The sequence below is a fragment of the Salmo trutta genome, chromosome 30, assembly GCF_901001165.1.
Source record: "Salmo trutta chromosome 30, fSalTru1.1, whole genome shotgun sequence".
NCBI lineage: Eukaryota > Metazoa > Chordata > Actinopteri > Salmoniformes > Salmonidae > Salmo > Salmo trutta.
Window position 1 is genome coordinate 14065376 of NC_042986.1, and position 17241 is coordinate 14082616.

The window sequence follows — 17241 nt, forward strand, 5'->3', positions numbered from 1 at the left end:
TAAAACAAAAATGTCATTTTTTTTTATATTGCAGGATTTGAACTTGCAACCTTTGGAATCAGATGCTTACTGTTGCCCCTAGTAGCCAGTTTCCATGTCATCTCCTGACATCTTCACACATGGATGGACTTTGAATACTGACTTGTATCACGGGTGAGCTGGCTTGTTTTAAAAACAAAGTCATAATTATGACTAAACCCTGCCTACTTCTAAAATGTATATTCTTAAAATTTGATTTTAAACCTAACACTAACCTTAACCACACTGCTAACCTTATGCCTAACCCTTGCTAAAGCACATTTTTACGATATAGTCAATTTTTACATTGTGGCTGTGGTAACTAGTGACAACCGACTGCCTGCTTTGGCAACTTCTCAAAAGAAGGTAATGGCAGGCTCACTTCTCTCCCACAGGAATAGCTCCCTCTCTCTTTGACTTTCTAAAGCCATTCATCACTACCCTGGCCTGGCAAGAAACGGTTTCTGCTGGCACCAGTCTGATGGCCTCATAGAGGTCAGAGCCAACCCTCTATTGCTCTTGATCACAGGAATAAGTAGCGCTTTCCACTGTTGAACTATTCTCTGCGATGCAGAGGTGCCATCTAGTGTCAACATGTGTCATACATAAAAACTGAAGGGAAAAAAACGGTTTGTTGGGTACACTCCTTTTCATATGTATTTGGACAGTGAAGCTAAATAGTTTTGTTTGGTTCAATAATCCAGCATTTTGGATTTGAGATCAAATGTTTCATATGAGACTACAGTAGTCTACAGAATGTCACATTTTACTTAAAGCAGCAATCAGCAGTAGAAACAATAACAAACCCGCCTCCCCACCGCTGGTTGGGTGAAAAGCTGAGGGATGGGGCTGGAGAAATTGAATCACTCTCAAATTCATAGACAGAGTAATGATGCAAGGGTTGAACATCCGTGATATCAAAATGATAGTTTTAACCATGTTTTGTTTACATTGTTTACAAACATTGCAGTAAAATACGCTTATATTTTGGGTTCTGATGGGGTATGACAGTTGAACTCAGCTCATGAGGCATTTCTAAGTTATATTCATCAAGAATCAAGAATCATGAATTTATAGGTCAAAAAATGTATGTACTGAAGTAACAGCTGATTGTACCTTTAAAGGTATTTTCATACCCGATTTACCGTTTATAAATGAAAGCACTTTATCTATTTAATCCCCCCATGTGAAGAAGTCATAAGTATTTTTGAAAATGTACTTAAAGTGTAGGAAAGTAGTCAAAAGTTTAGTATTTGGTCCCATATTCCTTCCACACAATGACTACATCAAGCTTGTGATCTCTAAAAACTAGTTGGATGCATTTGTGGTCTGTTTTGGTTGTGTTTTGGGTTATGTTTTGCCCAATAGTAATAGCTATAGATCAGATTCTTCCAGCTATAGAACATAATCAGAATGACAAGGTGCATGCAGGTTATTGTAAGTGAGGAGATAGTTAGAGACTCAGTCAGCCATAGGCACTGGCAGTGGACTAACCATAACCTCGTCCCCAGGCTGATTGTGTCTGATGAATCAGATTAGACCATGGCATAGTCATGCAGACAGTGCAACTAAGCAACTCTACTCTAAGCAACTCTACTCTAAGATTGAAAAAAGGTACAGTGTCATTACATATTTTACTTTAGATCATATTTTATCACAGATCAATTTTTTCCATTCAGTTATTCCAAATTAAATAGTGAGTATGAAGTACTCATATCAAAAACCTGGGTAGACTTTGGCAATTCCCAAAGGACAGGTTTCCCCCCTCTTTTTTGCTTTTTACCTACCATCAAATAAAATAAAATAAAATTGTATTAGTCACATGTGCCGAATCCAACAGGTGTAGTAGACCTTACAGTGAAATGCTTACTTACGAGCCCCTAACCAACAATGCAGTAAAATAAAAAATAAATAAAAAATACCAATAAGAAAAACAAATAAAAGTAACAAGTAATTAAAGAGCAGCAGTAAAATAACAATATCGAGACTATATACAGGTGGGTACTGGTACAGAGTCAATGTGCGGGGGCACCGATTAGTCGAGGTAATTGAGGTAATGTGTACATGTAGGTAGAGTTATTAAAGTGACTATGTATAGATAGATGATTGTCACATTGTGTGAAGGATTGGGAGACAGGCGCAGGAATGTGTAATAGGGGTTTTTATTGACCCAAATTACAGCGTGCCATGTAAAGGTACAGGGACGAAGACCAAACAAACACGTATACAAAACACAGGGTTGAACCCAAACAAAAGAGCGAGGAGAACCTCAAATAAATACATGGGGCGAGACCCGTAATACATACGCGGGACAGGTAGATGTTCAGGAGTCTTATGGCTTGGGGATAGAAGCTGTTTAGAAGCCTCTTGGACCTAGACTTGGTAGCTCCGGTACCGCTTGCTGTGCGGTAGCATAGAGAACAGTCTATGACTAGAGTGGCTGGAGTCTTTAACAATTTTTAGGGCCTTCCTCTGACACAGCCTGGTATAGAGGTCCTGGATGGCAGGAAGCTTTGCCCCAGTGATGCACTTGGTCGTACGCACTACCCTCTGTAGTGCCTTGCAGTTCGGAGACCGAGCATTTGCCATGCCAGGCAGTGATGCAACCAGTCAGGATGCTCTCGATGGTGTAGCTGTAGAACCTTTTGAGGATCTGAGGACCCATGCCAAATCTTTTCAGTCTCCTGGGGGGAATAGGTTTTGTCGTGCCCTCTTAACGACTGTCTTGGTGTGCTTGGACCATGTTAGTTTGTTGGTGATGTGGACACCAAGGAACTTGAAGCTCTCAACCTTCTCCACTACAGCCTCGTCGATGAGAATGGGGGCGTGCTTGGTCCTCTTTTTCCTGTAGTCCACAATCATCTCCTATGTCTTGATGAAGTTGAGGGAGAGATTGTTGTCCTGGCACCACACGGCCAGGTCTCTGACCTCCTCCCTATAGGCTGTCTCGTCGTTGTCGGTGATCAGGCCTACCACTGTTGTGTCATCGGCAAACTTTATGATGGTGTTGGAGTCGTGCCTGGCCGTGCAGTCATGAGTGAACAGGGAGTACAGGAGGGGACTGAGCACGCAACCCTGAGGGGCCCCTGTGTTGAGGATCAGCGTGGCGGATGTGTTGTTACCTGCAGTTGAAGTTGGAAGTGTCATACACCTTAGCCATACTCCTTCCTGAGCGGTATGACAGCTGCGTGGTCCCATGGTGTTTATCCTCTTGGGGCTAGGGGGCAGTATTTTCACGGCCGGATGAAAAACATACCCAATTTGAACAGGTTACTACTCTGACCCAGAAACTAGAATATGCATATAATTAGTAGATTTTGATAGAAAACACTGAAGTTTCTAAAACTGTTTGAATGGTGTGTGTGAGTATAACAGAACTCATATGGCAGGCAAAAACCTGAGAAAAAGTCAAGCAGGAAGTTGAAAATCTGAGGTTGTAGTTTTTTCAAGTGATTGCCTTGACTGTATACAGTGACTTAGGGTTCATTTTGCATTCCTAAAGCTTCCACTAGATGTCAGCAGTCTTTAGAACGGTGTTTGAAGATTCTATGGTGAATTTGATGGGAATTACAGCACAAGGAAGTAGGTGTCCCATTATAAGGCATGAGTTCCGTCACGCGCAATGACTTGGGAGCGAGCTGAGTTCATATTCACTCCTAAAGAGAACGGATAGATCCGGTTGGAATTTTATTCAAGATATATGATAAAAGCAACCTAAAGATTGATTCTATACATCGTTTGACATGTTTCTACAAACTGTAGTATACATTTTTAGACTTTTCGTCTGGACTAAGTAAGCATGCGCGTTGTGGATTTGGATTGTGAACCTAACGCACAAACAAAATTGATTATTTGGACATATATATGAACTTTATCGAACATTTATTGTGGAGCTGTTGTTCCTGGGAGTGCCTTCTGATGAAGATAATCAAAGGTAAGTGAATATTTATAATGTAATTTCTTTGTTTTATTGACTCCAAGATGGCGGGTTTCTGTTTGCTTGTTATTGGTGTATTCTGGGCTGTACTCAGATTATTGCAAATTGTGCTTTCGTCGTGAACCTTTTTTGAAATCTGACAAAGCGATTACATTTAGGAGAAGTGTATCTATAATTCTGTGCATAACACTTCTATATTGATCAAACATTTTGATGAGTATTTCTGTAATATGTGTGCTCATTGTGCTGATTCATCGGTAGGTTTGGAGGGAAAACATTTCTCAACATTATGCGCCAATGTAAAATGCTGTTTTTGGATATAAATATGAACTTTATCGAGCAAAACATACATGTATTGTGTAACATAATGTCCTAGGAGTGTCATCTGATGAAGATCGTCAAAGGTTAGTGCATCATTTAGCTGTGTTTTGGGTTTTTGTGATGCATCTAGTGCTTGGAAAATGGCTGTGTGATTATTTTTGTCAATGTACTCTCCTAACATAATCTAATTTTATGCTTTCGCCCTAAAGCCTTTTTGAAATCGGACAATGTGGTTGGATTTATGAGAAGTTTATCTTTAAAATGGTGTAAAATAGTTGATTGTTTGAGAAAATGGAATTATGAGGTTTTAGCTGTTTTGAATTTGGCGCTCTTATTTTCCACTGGCTGTTGTCAAAATCAATCCCGTTAACGGGATAAGAATGGGAAGGGGTCCCCTAGAGGTTAAATTTACGTACTATTGTTTGTACTATTGAACGTGGTACCTTCAGGCGTTTGGAAATTGCTCCCAAGGATGAACCAGACTTGTGGAGGTCTACAATTTTTTTTCTGAGGTCTTGGCTGATTTCTTTTGATTTTCCCATGATGTCAAGCAAAGAGGCCCTGAGTTTGAAGGTAGGCCTTGAAATACATCCACAGGTACACCTCCAGTTGACTCAAATTATGTTAATTAGCCTATCAGAATCTTCTAAAGCCATAACATCATTTTCTGGAATTTTCCAAGCTGTTTAAAGACACAGTCAACTTAGTGTATGTAAACTTCTGACCCACTGGAATTGTGATAAAGTGAATTATAAGTGAAATAATCTGTCTGTAAACAATTGTTGGAAAAATTACTTGTGTCATGAACAAAGTAGATGTCCTAACCGACTTGCTAAAACTATAGTTTTTTAACAAGAAATTTGTGGAGTGGTTGAAAAAAGAGTTTTATGACTCCAACCTAAGTGTCTGTAAACTTCCAACTTCAACTGTAACCTTACCACCTGGGGGCGGCCTGTTAGGAAGTCCAGGATCCAGTTGCAGAGGCAGGTGTTTAGTCCCAGGGTCCTTAGCTTATTGATGAGCTTTGAGGGCACTATGGTGTTGAACGCTGAGCTGTAGTCAATGAATATCATTTTCACATAGGTGTTCCTTTTGTCCAGGTGGGAAAGGGCAGTGTGGAGTGCAATAGAGATTTCATCATCTGTGCATCTGTTAGGGCAGTATGCAAATTGGAGTGGGTCTATGGCTTCTGGAATAATGGTGTTGATGTGAGCCATGTCCAGCCTTTCAAAGCACTTCATGGCTACAGACGTGAATGCTACGGGTCTATATTCATGTCACTGAATATTGGCATCTTCAGCTTGCTTACACGTCAACTGTCTTCCCATCTAATTTAAAGATCATAAAAAAGGAAAATCCAGTTGTGTAATGTTATGTTGGATGAAATGCAAACAGACGGTTCCTGAGCCAAGAAAAGGTTAGACTCGTTGTTATGCCTATATGTTCGAAATGCAAAAAATGTCTTGAAACACCCTTTTTGCTTTGTGTGTGTGTGTGTGTGTGTGTGTGTGTGTGTGTGTGTGTGTGTGTGTGTGTGTGTGTGTGTGTGTGTGTGTGTGTGTGTGTGTGTGTGTGTGTGTGTGTGTATAGCCACATCGCCTTTGGCTTTAAATGATTTGGTGCAAAATACTGTAACTACTTTTGAAACAATGATTCTTCTCTTTTTTGATTTTACATGCACCATCGGTTTTGTCAGTTAAATTTACTGTAAGTTTCTCAATTGGCTGGGATATTTTTACTTTCAAGAAGGCAGTCAAATAGAATGAATGTCATCGATTAAGTATTATCAGGTGAAGGGAAAGTTGTATAACGTGAAACAACTTAGTCTATGTCAAACTATTGAATGTGTGTGTGTGTGTCTATGTGTGTCTGTGTGTGCACTTGAGTGAATGTGTGTGTCTATGTATGTCTGCATGAGCACCCAGGTTCAGGCTGTGTTCATTGAATTGGACCGGGGCGGCTGAAAGGGCTCTCAGGGCTCAGGAGAAACCAGACAACCACAGTTCTCTCTAGCTGTGATCTAAAAGGAGGAGCATCCAGCAGCAGGGCTCCAAAAGAGGTTTTTAGGGGGCAGGTGGCTCTCTCATTACCTTGTATTCCTGCATTCCTGCATCACGGCATCTCCCTCTGTGAACTGTTGTCTAAATTACCACCAGATGAACAACACTTACAGACATCTGCTGCCGCCGGACCTTCGACTCAATGATAATAGGGAGTCTCTGGCCAGGGAAGACCAGCAGGGGAACCGGACCGGCACCGGCATTGAGCCTGGTCTGGGTGAGCTGGTCCACATCCAGGCTGAGGTGTTCCTGACACTAGGGATCGTCAGCCTTCTAGAGAACATCTTGGTGATATCGGCGATGGTGAAGAACAAGAACCTCCAGTCACCCATGTACGTCTTCTTGTGTAGTCTTGCTGCTGCTGACATGCTGGTGAGTGTCTCCAAATCACTAGAGACGGTGGTTATCGCTGCACTGAACGGTCGGTTGATAGTGGCGGACGACCACTTTATTCAACTCATGGACAACTTCTTTGACTCCACAATCTGTATCTCCCTGGTGGCCTCCATTTGTAACCTTGCCATTGACTGTTACGTGACCATCTTCTATGCCCTGCGCTACCACAGTATCGTGACAATGTGGCAGGCTCTCCTGGCCATCGGGGAGGATCTGGCTGACATGTGTGGTCTGTGGGATAGTCTTCATCGTCTACTCAGAGAGCAAGACAGTCATCGTGTGTCTGATCATCATGTTCTTCACCATGCTGGTGCTCATGGTCACTCTGTACGTTCACATGTTTCTGCTGGCGAGGCTGCACATCAAGCACATCACTGCTCTGCCTGCGGAGGGCGTGGTGCCCCAGAGGACCTGCATGAAGGGAGCGGTCACCATCACCATTCTTCTGGGTGTGTTCGTCTGCTTCTGGGCACCTTTCTTCCTCCACCTCATCCTCCTTATCACCTGTCCCAAGAACCCACTCTGTGTCTGCTACATGTCCCACTTTACTACCTACCTGGTGCTCATCATGTGTAACTCTGTCATAGACCCTGTCATCTACGCCTTCCGCAGCCTCGAGATGCGCAAACCCTTCAAGGAGATCCTGTGTTGTTTCAGTGCAACTTGCAGTATTTTCCGCTTTAAATACTGAAATGTTGTAGTTTTTCCTCATTTTAAAAATGGCACAGAAATGTGCTGTGTATTTGGACATTGTTTATGGACACTGTGTATTTGGACATTGTTGTGACATGCAGGTTTGGCTTAGTGGCTTTGTTATTGGGCTGATGTTTTTACTTGTAAATAGTGTTTGTGAAAATGTGAGAAGCAAACAGTAAAAAGTGAAGGATTTAACTCCAGTGTTATTTATTTAGTTAAATATTGTAGTGACACTGTGTTTATAACCGCTGAGATCGACTCTGCCACACAAACTTTATTTTGTGGCACAGTTGATGCCACGCTGGGGTACGACCCAGAACGTTGGGTGTTTGAATACCACCGCGGACAAGCTCACTCTTCCTGCCTGTTTTATTACGATATACACTACCGGTCCAAAGTTTTAGAACACCTACTCATTCAGTAGTTTTTCTTTATTTGTACTATTTTCTACATTGTAGAATAACTGTGAAAACTATGAAATAACACATATAGAATAATGTAGTAAACAAATCAAAATATATTTTATATGTTAGATTCTTCAAAGTAGCCACCCTTTGCCTTGATGACAGCTTTGCACACTATTGGCATTCTCTCAACCAGCTTCATCTGGAATGCTTTTCCAACAGTCTTGAAGAAGTTCCCACATATGCTGAGCACTTGTTGGCTGCTTTTCCTTCACTCTGCGGTGTATCTCATCCCAAACCCTCTCAATTGGGTTGAGGTCGGGTGATTGTGGAGGCCAGGTCATCTGAGGCAGCACTCCATTACTCTCCTTCTTGGTCAAGACACGGCAGTTGGAACCAAAAATCTAAAATTTGGACTCATCAGACCAAAGGACAGATTTCCACCGGTCTAATGTCCATTGCACATGTTTCTTGGCCCAAGCAAGTCTCTTATTCTTTGCAGCAATTCAACCATGAAGACTGGATTCACGCAGTCTCCTCTGAACAGTTGATGTTGAAATGTGTCTGTTACTTGAACTCTGTGAAGCATTTATTTGGGCTGCAATTTCTAAGGCTGGTAACTCTACTGAACTTATCCTCTGCAGCAGAGGTAACTCTGGGTCTTCCATTCCTTTGGCGGTCCACATGAGAGCCAGTTTCGTCATAGCACTTGATGGGTTTTGCGACTGCACTTGAAGAAACTTTCAAAGTTCTTGAAAATGTGCAGATTGACTGACCTTCTTGTCTTAAAGTAAGGATGGACTGTCGTTTCTCTTTGCTTGTTTGAGCTGTTCTTGCCATAATATGGACTTGGTCTTTTACCAAATAGGGCTATCTTATGTATGCCACCCCTACCTTGTCACAACACAACTGATTGGCTCAAAAGGAGGAAAGACATTCTCCAAATTCCCTTTTAACAAGGCACACATGCTAATTGAAATACATTCCAGGTGACTACCTCATGAAGCTGGTTGAGAGAATGCCAAGAGTGTGCAAAGCTACTTTGAAGTATCTCAAATATAAAATATATTTTTATTTGTTTAACACTTTTTGGTTACTACATTATTCCATATGTGTTATTTCATAGTTTTGATGTCTTCACTATTATTCTACAATGTAGAAAATAGTACAAATAAAGAAAAACCCTTGAATGAGTAGGTGTGTCCAAACTTTTGACTGGTACTGTATATAAAAAATGTTTTAACTATAGGGTGACTTAAATTATCTTTAGATAACTTCAACGGCGTGAGAGGCAGAGAGAAGTACAGTGAGAGGATTTTTCGAGATAGCAGAGGCACGTAAAGATGAAGACAACTAGCTACTTGGACAATTACGATGTGTGGTGGACTTTCTGGTAGCAGCGGCTGCTGGGGCATCACCCAAGTGGGTGCTACACATTGCTAGTGTAGAGGAGTAGCTAGCCAGCTACCTATGGATTCCATAAGGAAAGGCTGAGGACGTCGGGGACAGCGAGGTGTGCTGATGGCTGCGAACCTGTCTCTGACTCTGATATGACCGAGCTCCCTGGCTGTGACTGTGACCAAGATGCTCCCTCCTCCCTCCACTGCTCAGTCCCTTCTACCTCCAAAATCGTTTTGATTTTATTCAATTTGTTGCATCTCATCTTATTTAAAAAATGTAATTGTTTATTGTATGTGTTACTGTAATTCAGCTTTTAGCTGCCATAATACACATGAAATCAAATGAAATAAACATAGTTAAGCTGCAGCTGGCCCAGAACAAAGTGTTCTTCATTGTTATCAGCGATCTAATATAAATACTATGCATGCCAGTCTCTCTTGGCTAACTGTTGAGGAGAGACTGACTGCATCACTTCTTATTTTTATAAGAAACAATGTGTTGAAAATTCAAAATTGTTTGCATAGTCAACTTACACACAGCTCTGACACACACACTTACCCCACCAGACATGCCACCTGAGGTCTTTTCACAGTCCACAAATCCAGAACAAATTCAAGAAAGCGTACAGTATTATATAGAGCCATTATTGCATGGAACTCGCTTCCATCTCATATTGCTCAAGTGAACAGCAGACCTGGTTAAAAAAAACAGATAAAGCAGCACCTCACGGCCCAACGCCACTCCCCTATTTGACCTAGATAGTTTGTGTGTATGTAATGATATGTTGGCTACATGAGCCATTTTTTTTATTGATGTAGTTTTGTCCTTGAGCTGTTCTTGTCTATTAATGTTCTGTTTTATGTCATGTTTCATGTTTTATGTGGATCCCAGGAAGAGTAGCTGCTGCTTCTGGTCCCCTGTCAGGCTGTATCAAACAGGAGTAATGAGTATGATTGCAATTATTTAAGAAGAAAAAAAAAAGGAACCATAAAAGCTCAATGTGTACATGGTACGATTTGCCATGTATGCATGAGTAGTACTATGAACCTGTATTAATGTCCACATGATAAACTACAGTACAACATTTCAAATATATTTTTGTACAGTATTTTTATTTGACAAAAACAACTTTTACACTTTTTTATCCATGTGATATTATTTAAGTTGTTGTGTCACAATTCTGGTTGTATTTTCAAGAATCACCAACAGGTGGAGTTCTGTACTCAAGTTTTCAAATTGTCCATTTCAATCGACCCTCAATGAGAAGACACATCTCTGTAAATTTCAAACCGATGCTTACGGGATCCTGTTAGGAGAATTTTGTTCCCAATGTTCATAAACTGAACTTCAATTAAACTACTCAGTCTGCACCCCAGAGTTTGTAAGGTTCTGGTTAAATGACACAGACGGAGGTCCAGCCTACAATAGTCAACCAAGTTTATTCACGAGAGCTCTGAATATCATACAATGTACACAGCCTTTTATACCTAACATTTAGGTCATATCATATGTCATACCCCTTACAGATGCCCCCTCCTCTTCTTTAACACTGTCAATGCTTATTTACAAGTCTTCTCCATCACATACATTGCTTATCATATCCTGCCCCATGTTACATAATCTACTGCAAGCCTAAAGTTTTCTCCCCTCTCTGGGTGGGGAGACCTTCTTCCTGTTATCAGTTTCACTGTGGTCACAAGTTGTCTTCTGTCTGGTAACAGTTCCCCTTTTCCCTTGAATGTCTTGCCTATATTGCTAAATCATTAAGCTTAAACTTTTCCAACACACACACACATTAGTACATTCATCTTATAATCACTCGGTTATACCTTTTCAGGGTGAAATCATTTAGTCAAACCTTTAATCATATAATTTGCATTACAGATCCATAAAACATGTTCCTTTGTTCTGATGCTACCAGCGTAATCCTCTGCAGTACATAGGTCAAGTCATTGGGGAATCTGCGTTAGCCCTCTGTGATCAGTAGATTCTGTCAAGTCAATGCACCCAGAAGGACAGTATCCAAACCAGCTGGATTTCCCCCGCAGGATAAGGCCAATGCAGGCTGGAGAACAGTAAGGGAAGAATGACATAGCTCTTTCACTTTCCCTAGTTAGGAAATCCAGAACAGGAACTGAAACAACATTGCATGGGCAGGAGGAGGATTATCGGTGATGAAACAAAGAATCATTTTCAACTTGTATTACTTGCTGTTTTAACAGATATGATTTCCGTTTTTAAAAAAGGAAAACATATTGCAGGCAGACATATACGACAGAGGTTTAAATGCAAGGTGTAAGTGTGTTGTGACATAGTGACAAAGTACCCTCATAGAAGCAGAGGAGGTGAGAGATTCTTATGGAGAAATGTCCGAGTCACCTCCCTCACTGTAACTTCTCCATGTTAGGGAGAAAGTGCAATACACTGAACAGGTTAATAGGCCATTGTGTTTCGTGTGCAAACAAAATTGCAAAATGCTAACCCCCCCCCCCCATACACACTTCCTGGCAGAAGCATAGCTACTTTTATGTGTAAAACCACAGACAGGTCTTTGGAAAGTGTTTTTTTCTGTAAGATACAGGGCACAATACAGTTGAATACAGAAAACAACACACCTGAGCCTTATAACATTTGTATATTCTGGTCTACATAGTTAATAACAACACAGTATCATAGGCAGAGAAACCCCCAAAGCCTGACGCTATGTCATCACAGCACCCTGCTGTTTGAACAGCGTGAGTTTACTCGATAGGGCACGACCAGCAGGGGCTACCGGCAATCCTGGACAGGATTCATACCTCATCAGCATCAAACATTTCACAAAGTGGATCTTGGATCTTCACCCATCAACTCCAGTATTGGCAGAATGAAATCAGTACAGTAGTCTATGATAAGTAGGGTGAACAGTCAATATAGATTTGCATTTAGTGGATAACTGCTAGGGGTATCATTGCAAGATTTTTGCAACACAAAACAGAACTTCTAATATACTGTATATTTGAAGCAGATTTTTAGGTTTCATTGTATTGTTAGGTTTTACTTTACATTATTGTGTCTGTCATACATTTGAAGTTCATCCAGGTGACCTACAAGCAACTGCCAAAATAAAGGAAACACCAACATAAAAGTGTCTTGATTTTATAGACGGGTTGGATGTTTAGGAACAAAACCGATATGTGCCCAACTATAGGGCAAAACAGACAGGGTTACTTAGATTGTTTACAACATTTCAACTATATTTAGTCTCCAAATGTGTATAAATTGATGTGCACAATGAGCACTTGTTGTCTCTCAAATACATTGTTACAGTTGTTGGTTAGCTAGCTAGAGAATTTTGGCCTTTTTCAAATTTGAGCCACCTATGATACCCACATGGTAGTTTCTTGTCATTGTTGCTAGCAATCTGACCATTGAGAATCATAACACCACACTGACTTCTGCCTCATTGATGTGCGTGCATCATTCTCGTGACGTTGTCAGCCAACCCGTCTATAGGGCATTGGTTCGCCACGAGCCGCCAGCCAACCCGTCTATAGGGCATTGGTTCGCCACGAGCCGCCAGCCAACCCGTCTATAGGGCATTGGTTCGCCACGAGCCGCCAGCCAACCCGTCTATAGGGCATTGGTTCGCCACGAGCCGCCAGCCAACCCGTCTATAGGGCATTGGTTCGCCACGAGCCGCCAGCCAACCCGTCTATAGGGCATTGGTTCGCCACGAGCCGCCAGCCAACCCGTCTATAGGGCATTGGTTCGCCACGAGCCGCCAGCCAACCCGTCTATAGGGCATTGGTTCGCCACGAGCCGCCAGCCAACCCGTCTATAGGGCATTGGTTCGCCACGAGCCGCCAGCCAACCCGTCTATAGGGCATTGGTTCGCCACGAGCCGCCAGAACAGCTTCAATGCGCCTTGGCATGGATTCTACATCTGTCTGGAACTCTATTGGAGGGATGCGGCACCATTCTTCCACCAGAAATGTCATAATTAGGTGTTTTGTTGATGGTGGTGGAAAACGCTGTCTCAGGCGCCACTCCAGAATCTCCCATAAGTGTTCCATTGGGTTGAGACCTGGTGACTGAGATGGACACACACACACACACAAACACACACACACCCTTTCAACCCCCTATGCTCCTTTGAGACCCCTCTTTCAAAGTCACAGAGATCTCTTCTTCTAGCCATGGTAGCCAAAATAATGGGCAACTGGGCATTTTTATACGTGATCCTGATTGGATGTTATTTGCTTAATTAACTCAGGAACCACACTTGTGTGGAAGCACCTGCTTCTAATATACTTTGAATCCCTCATTTACTCAAGTGTTTCCTTTATTTTGACATCTACTTGTAGCTAACTCAGAAGTTTTCATAGGCCTAACATGTTTTTGAAATCACTGCACTCAGAACTGTTGACCAAGAAGCAACCATTTTCATTACCACTGCTGTTGTTTTCTCCTGCTATGTCTCCTCTTGATTTTTCGAACAACCTGATGAGAAAAATAAACATTAATATAATGTAAGCGTCTTTGAGGGGAAAATTATGCCCGCATCCAGTATATTTTCCACATTTGGAGAAGAGAAAAGAGGATGCGGGGGCAGTTGTTTAGTGATGGCTCCCGCTTTGAGAGGAAGTGTTACCTCGCAGAGTGAATCATCTTCCATCTATTAAACTTTTACTGCAGTGGGCGAAATCAAGGTCACAAAGAGCGTTTTCTTGGTAGTCTTAAACAAATCTACTTTGAAACAAAAGTATTCACCTTACAGACATGGTTATGGGCTTAAAGAAAGAAGACACCTGTGCCATGTCAGATATAGAGTTGAAATGTATTACATTTTGAGTTTACATCACAATATTACACTTTATGTACATTACAGAAGACTGAAAAATAACTAAACTGTTTGATATAAAACACCGGATTTCCTGCGTATTGTTTTATTTCTATGTTTATTAACTTTGAAATTGTGAAAAATATGAATAACATTCTAGCCATGAGGCTACTAGGTCATTTGACTGCAGGAAAGGGCAACGTCACCTCACATAGATTGTCAAAACCGCTACAGTTATGGAGTTTGGATAGTTATATGTCATGAAAACAACATGATTACGGTAAGTACCCTCCACACTCACTAGTTTGTGTCATTGTACCTATGGTAAATCTGAGGTGAAATTTGGGAAAATCCAGTAATGTAGCCTATCAATTACATATTCTGCTACCATGACACCACATAGGGTTAAAGGCTATATAAAATATATTGATTTACCTCCATAGAGATGAGACACAGAGCGATTTTGACAAGGCCAAGAATCAAGAATCCACATAAAGTCCATATGACAGAGACCTCCACCACATGCATGGTACGCTGTAGGGTACTGTGAGTCACGTCCTGCCATGCTGTCACTGCCACTGTAGTCTGGATAACACAATCTGTGGACATATGAGAAAAGTTAATGAGATCAGGAAAGTTACAGAATGCTCACTTTTATGAGTTATTCTCTGGACCTGTACTGTACTATGAAACCTGGATTGTTGCCTGGCCCAGTGGCTTTTATGGTGGTTAAAGCAATTTATCCAAACAATCAATCAATCCATCATCCCTCGTCATACCTAGGTTATAATACTATTAATTTCCATAGCCTAATCTAAGTCAACCCACTATAGTGAGTAATAGTTTACCTGTAGATACATTGAGGGTGACAATTGACTCTCTGTTGGTCTGTCCTATGTTGGCCCTGATGAGACACAGGTAGGTCCCTGCATCCTCAGGTCTGACTCTGGGAAGGACCAGACTGTCCATCACTCCAAACCTGGTAAGTCGGGGAAATTCATAGAACTGCGGCTTCTCGTCGTCACTTCTTCTGATAATACCAGTCCGGTTGTTCAGCTAAACACAGAGAAAAGAAGATTGTATTTATTGTATATTGATCTATTCTGTTATCTATCAGAGGTATTTTACCAGAAGAAGGGATTCAAATTAGATTTAATGTCTCATACAGGAGGGAGTTATTGAAGCTTTCTCTCAGTTGAAAATGCTCTCATGTAATAATATTATAGAATATGTACACTGAACAAAAATATGAACGCAACATATAAAGTGTTGGTCCCGTGTTTCATGAGCGGAAAGAAAAAATCCCAGAAATGTTCCATACGCACAAAAAGCTTATTTCTCTCAAATTTTGTGAGGGGAAAAAAAAATGTTTTTGAGAATTTGGCAGTACGTCCATCCAGCCTCACAACCGCAGATGTTGTGTTGGTGAACGGTTTTCTGATGTCAGCGTTGTGAACAGAGGGCCCCATGGTGGTGGTGTGGTTATGGTATGGGCAGGCATAAACTACAGACAACAAACACAATGTAAATGCATCGATGGCAATTTGAATGCACAAAAGTACCGAGGCCCATTGTGAGGCCCATTTTATTTAAGGTATTTGTGACCAACAGATACATATCTGTATTCACAGTAATGTGAAATCCATAGATTAGAGTGTAATGGAAAGCTAACTTGTACGTATGTGACTAACCTTGTGAAACTGTCTCATTATAATCTCCTGTTCTGCTAATCCTATTGTGCAACATTGTTGCTGAGCGAAATGAGCATAATCAGCAACAATGAGCATAACAACAGGAACATCCCTCCCAAGGACAGGGACTATAACGACGTGCTTATTACCCATTGTTTTAGAATTCAGGCTGTCTACACTGCGCTGTGTAACTCTGTTATTCTCTCTGAGCTCAGAAATAAAGAATCTTAGTTTGACTCCAGCACATCCTCCTATTATATATCCACGACAAGGGCCTAAATAATTGATTTAAATTGATTGCTTTCCTCATATGAACTCTAACTCAGTAAAATCTTTGAAATTGTTGCATGTTGCGTTCCTTTTTTTGTTCGGTATAATATGTGACACTAGTTACATCAGATCAGAAAACAAAAATAGTATTTGCCATTACAATACAATACAATTATATAGTTTGATTTGAAAGATTTCCTTGTCACCTACTCACATCATCAACAAATACCCAAATGTATTTGAAATAGACAGTCACTGATGAAATAGGTTAAATACAGTACCAATGATGGCCTACTGTAGCCTACCTTATACCATGTAATGGATCGATAGCTCTTATCTTGGATAGCGTCACACTTCATAGAGATATCTTCATTGCAGTCTACTTGGATTATTAGACCCTCGGAAAGGACTAAACTGGCCATCATATACACTGCTGTAACAAACAAATACAAAATAAACACATACAAGACAACTTTTCAATTCTAATGTGTGCCTGATGAAGAAAGATGGTTTGGTTCAAGCTGTAACATTTTTATTTCACAAATCTGATTTATTAGGTACATTCTGACACACGTAACATTCTAACCTTCTAGGCCTGCGTTTAAAGAGAGCGTTGTGAAAACCATCTTTATGATAATAATGTTACAAATGTATTCATTTGACAATAACTTTATGTTTATAATTGATTAAACAAATTCACACTTACCCCAACCCAAATCAACATGGAGGCATCTCATATGCATCTTTTGCAGCAGTAATGACTAGAAGACCTGCTTTGTAGTAGCAGATAACTGCACAGTTATCAACAGGATGTGTTAAAATGGGTAGGCTAGGGCTAGGTTGTAGCCTATTCTCAGTTCTTATTCCACAGAAGAGTTGTTGAAATCGGAAAAATAATATGACAGCACGCACACACACACACACACACACACACACACACACACACACACACACACACACACACACACACACACACACACACACACACACACACACACACACACACACACACACACACACACACCTCTTCCTATACACAGACTATGTGCAGCTGCTAGGGGGCCCCCAACCAAAAAAAGGTTGCAAGGATTTTAGAAACTCAGTCGAGGTCTCAACTTACTGTTGAGAGTTAGAATAGTAGAATACACAAGGTGACATTTCGAATTTGGTTGTGCATCAACAGTTTTTCTCTTGTTATGTCACACACAGTCACTCACTCAAAATC

At 41.0% G+C, this 17241-nt stretch overlaps 2 protein-coding genes across 4 annotated transcripts; one reads left to right on the forward strand and one right to left on the reverse strand.

Annotated features, from left to right (window-relative positions):
• The first annotated feature begins 6432 nt into the window (after window positions 1-6432).
• mc3r (melanocortin 3 receptor) lies at window positions 6433-7423 on the forward strand. The gene is given in 2 exon segments (XM_029724395.1): window positions 6433-6936; window positions 6938-7423. Coding segments are annotated over 2 exon segments (990 nt in total).
• A 3230-nt stretch (window positions 7424-10653) lies between these two features.
• LOC115168024 (uncharacterized) lies at window positions 10654-16960 on the reverse strand. 3 transcript variants are annotated; one of them, XM_029722873.1, is made up of 6 exons: window positions 16723-16960; window positions 16322-16446; window positions 14904-15111; window positions 14491-14654; window positions 13666-13715; window positions 10654-11298 (listed from the first exon to the last, which is right to left on the reverse strand). In XM_029722873.1, the coding sequence occupies exons 1-6, from the start codon at window positions 16757-16759 to the stop codon at window positions 11232-11234; spliced, it is 651 nt and encodes a 216-aa protein (XP_029578733.1). In that variant the 5' UTR covers window positions 16760-16960; the 3' UTR covers window positions 10654-11231. The 3 variants fall into 3 exon arrangements, with proteins under 3 accessions (XP_029578733.1, XP_029578732.1, XP_029578734.1); XM_029722872.1 differs by having other exon boundaries at window positions 16322-16449; window positions 16723-16958; XM_029722874.1 differs by lacking the exon at window positions 10654-11298 and adding an exon at window positions 11850-13306 and having other exon boundaries at window positions 16322-16449; window positions 16723-16959.
• Window positions 16961-17241: the final 281 nt, after the last annotated feature.

Coding starts and splice junctions, on each gene's coding strand:
- LOC115168024 (XM_029722872.1), bottom strand. CDS start 16,759: ATGCATATGAGATGCCTCCATGTTGATTTGGGTTGGG. Junction 14,655..14,903: donor CACCCTCAATGTATCTACAG/GTAAACTATTAC, acceptor ATATGTCCACAG/ATTGTGTTATCCAGACTACA. Junction 11,299..13,665: donor AGGAGAAAACAACAGCAGTG/GTAATGAAAATG, acceptor ACTGTTCTCCAG/CCTGCATTGGCCTTATCCTG.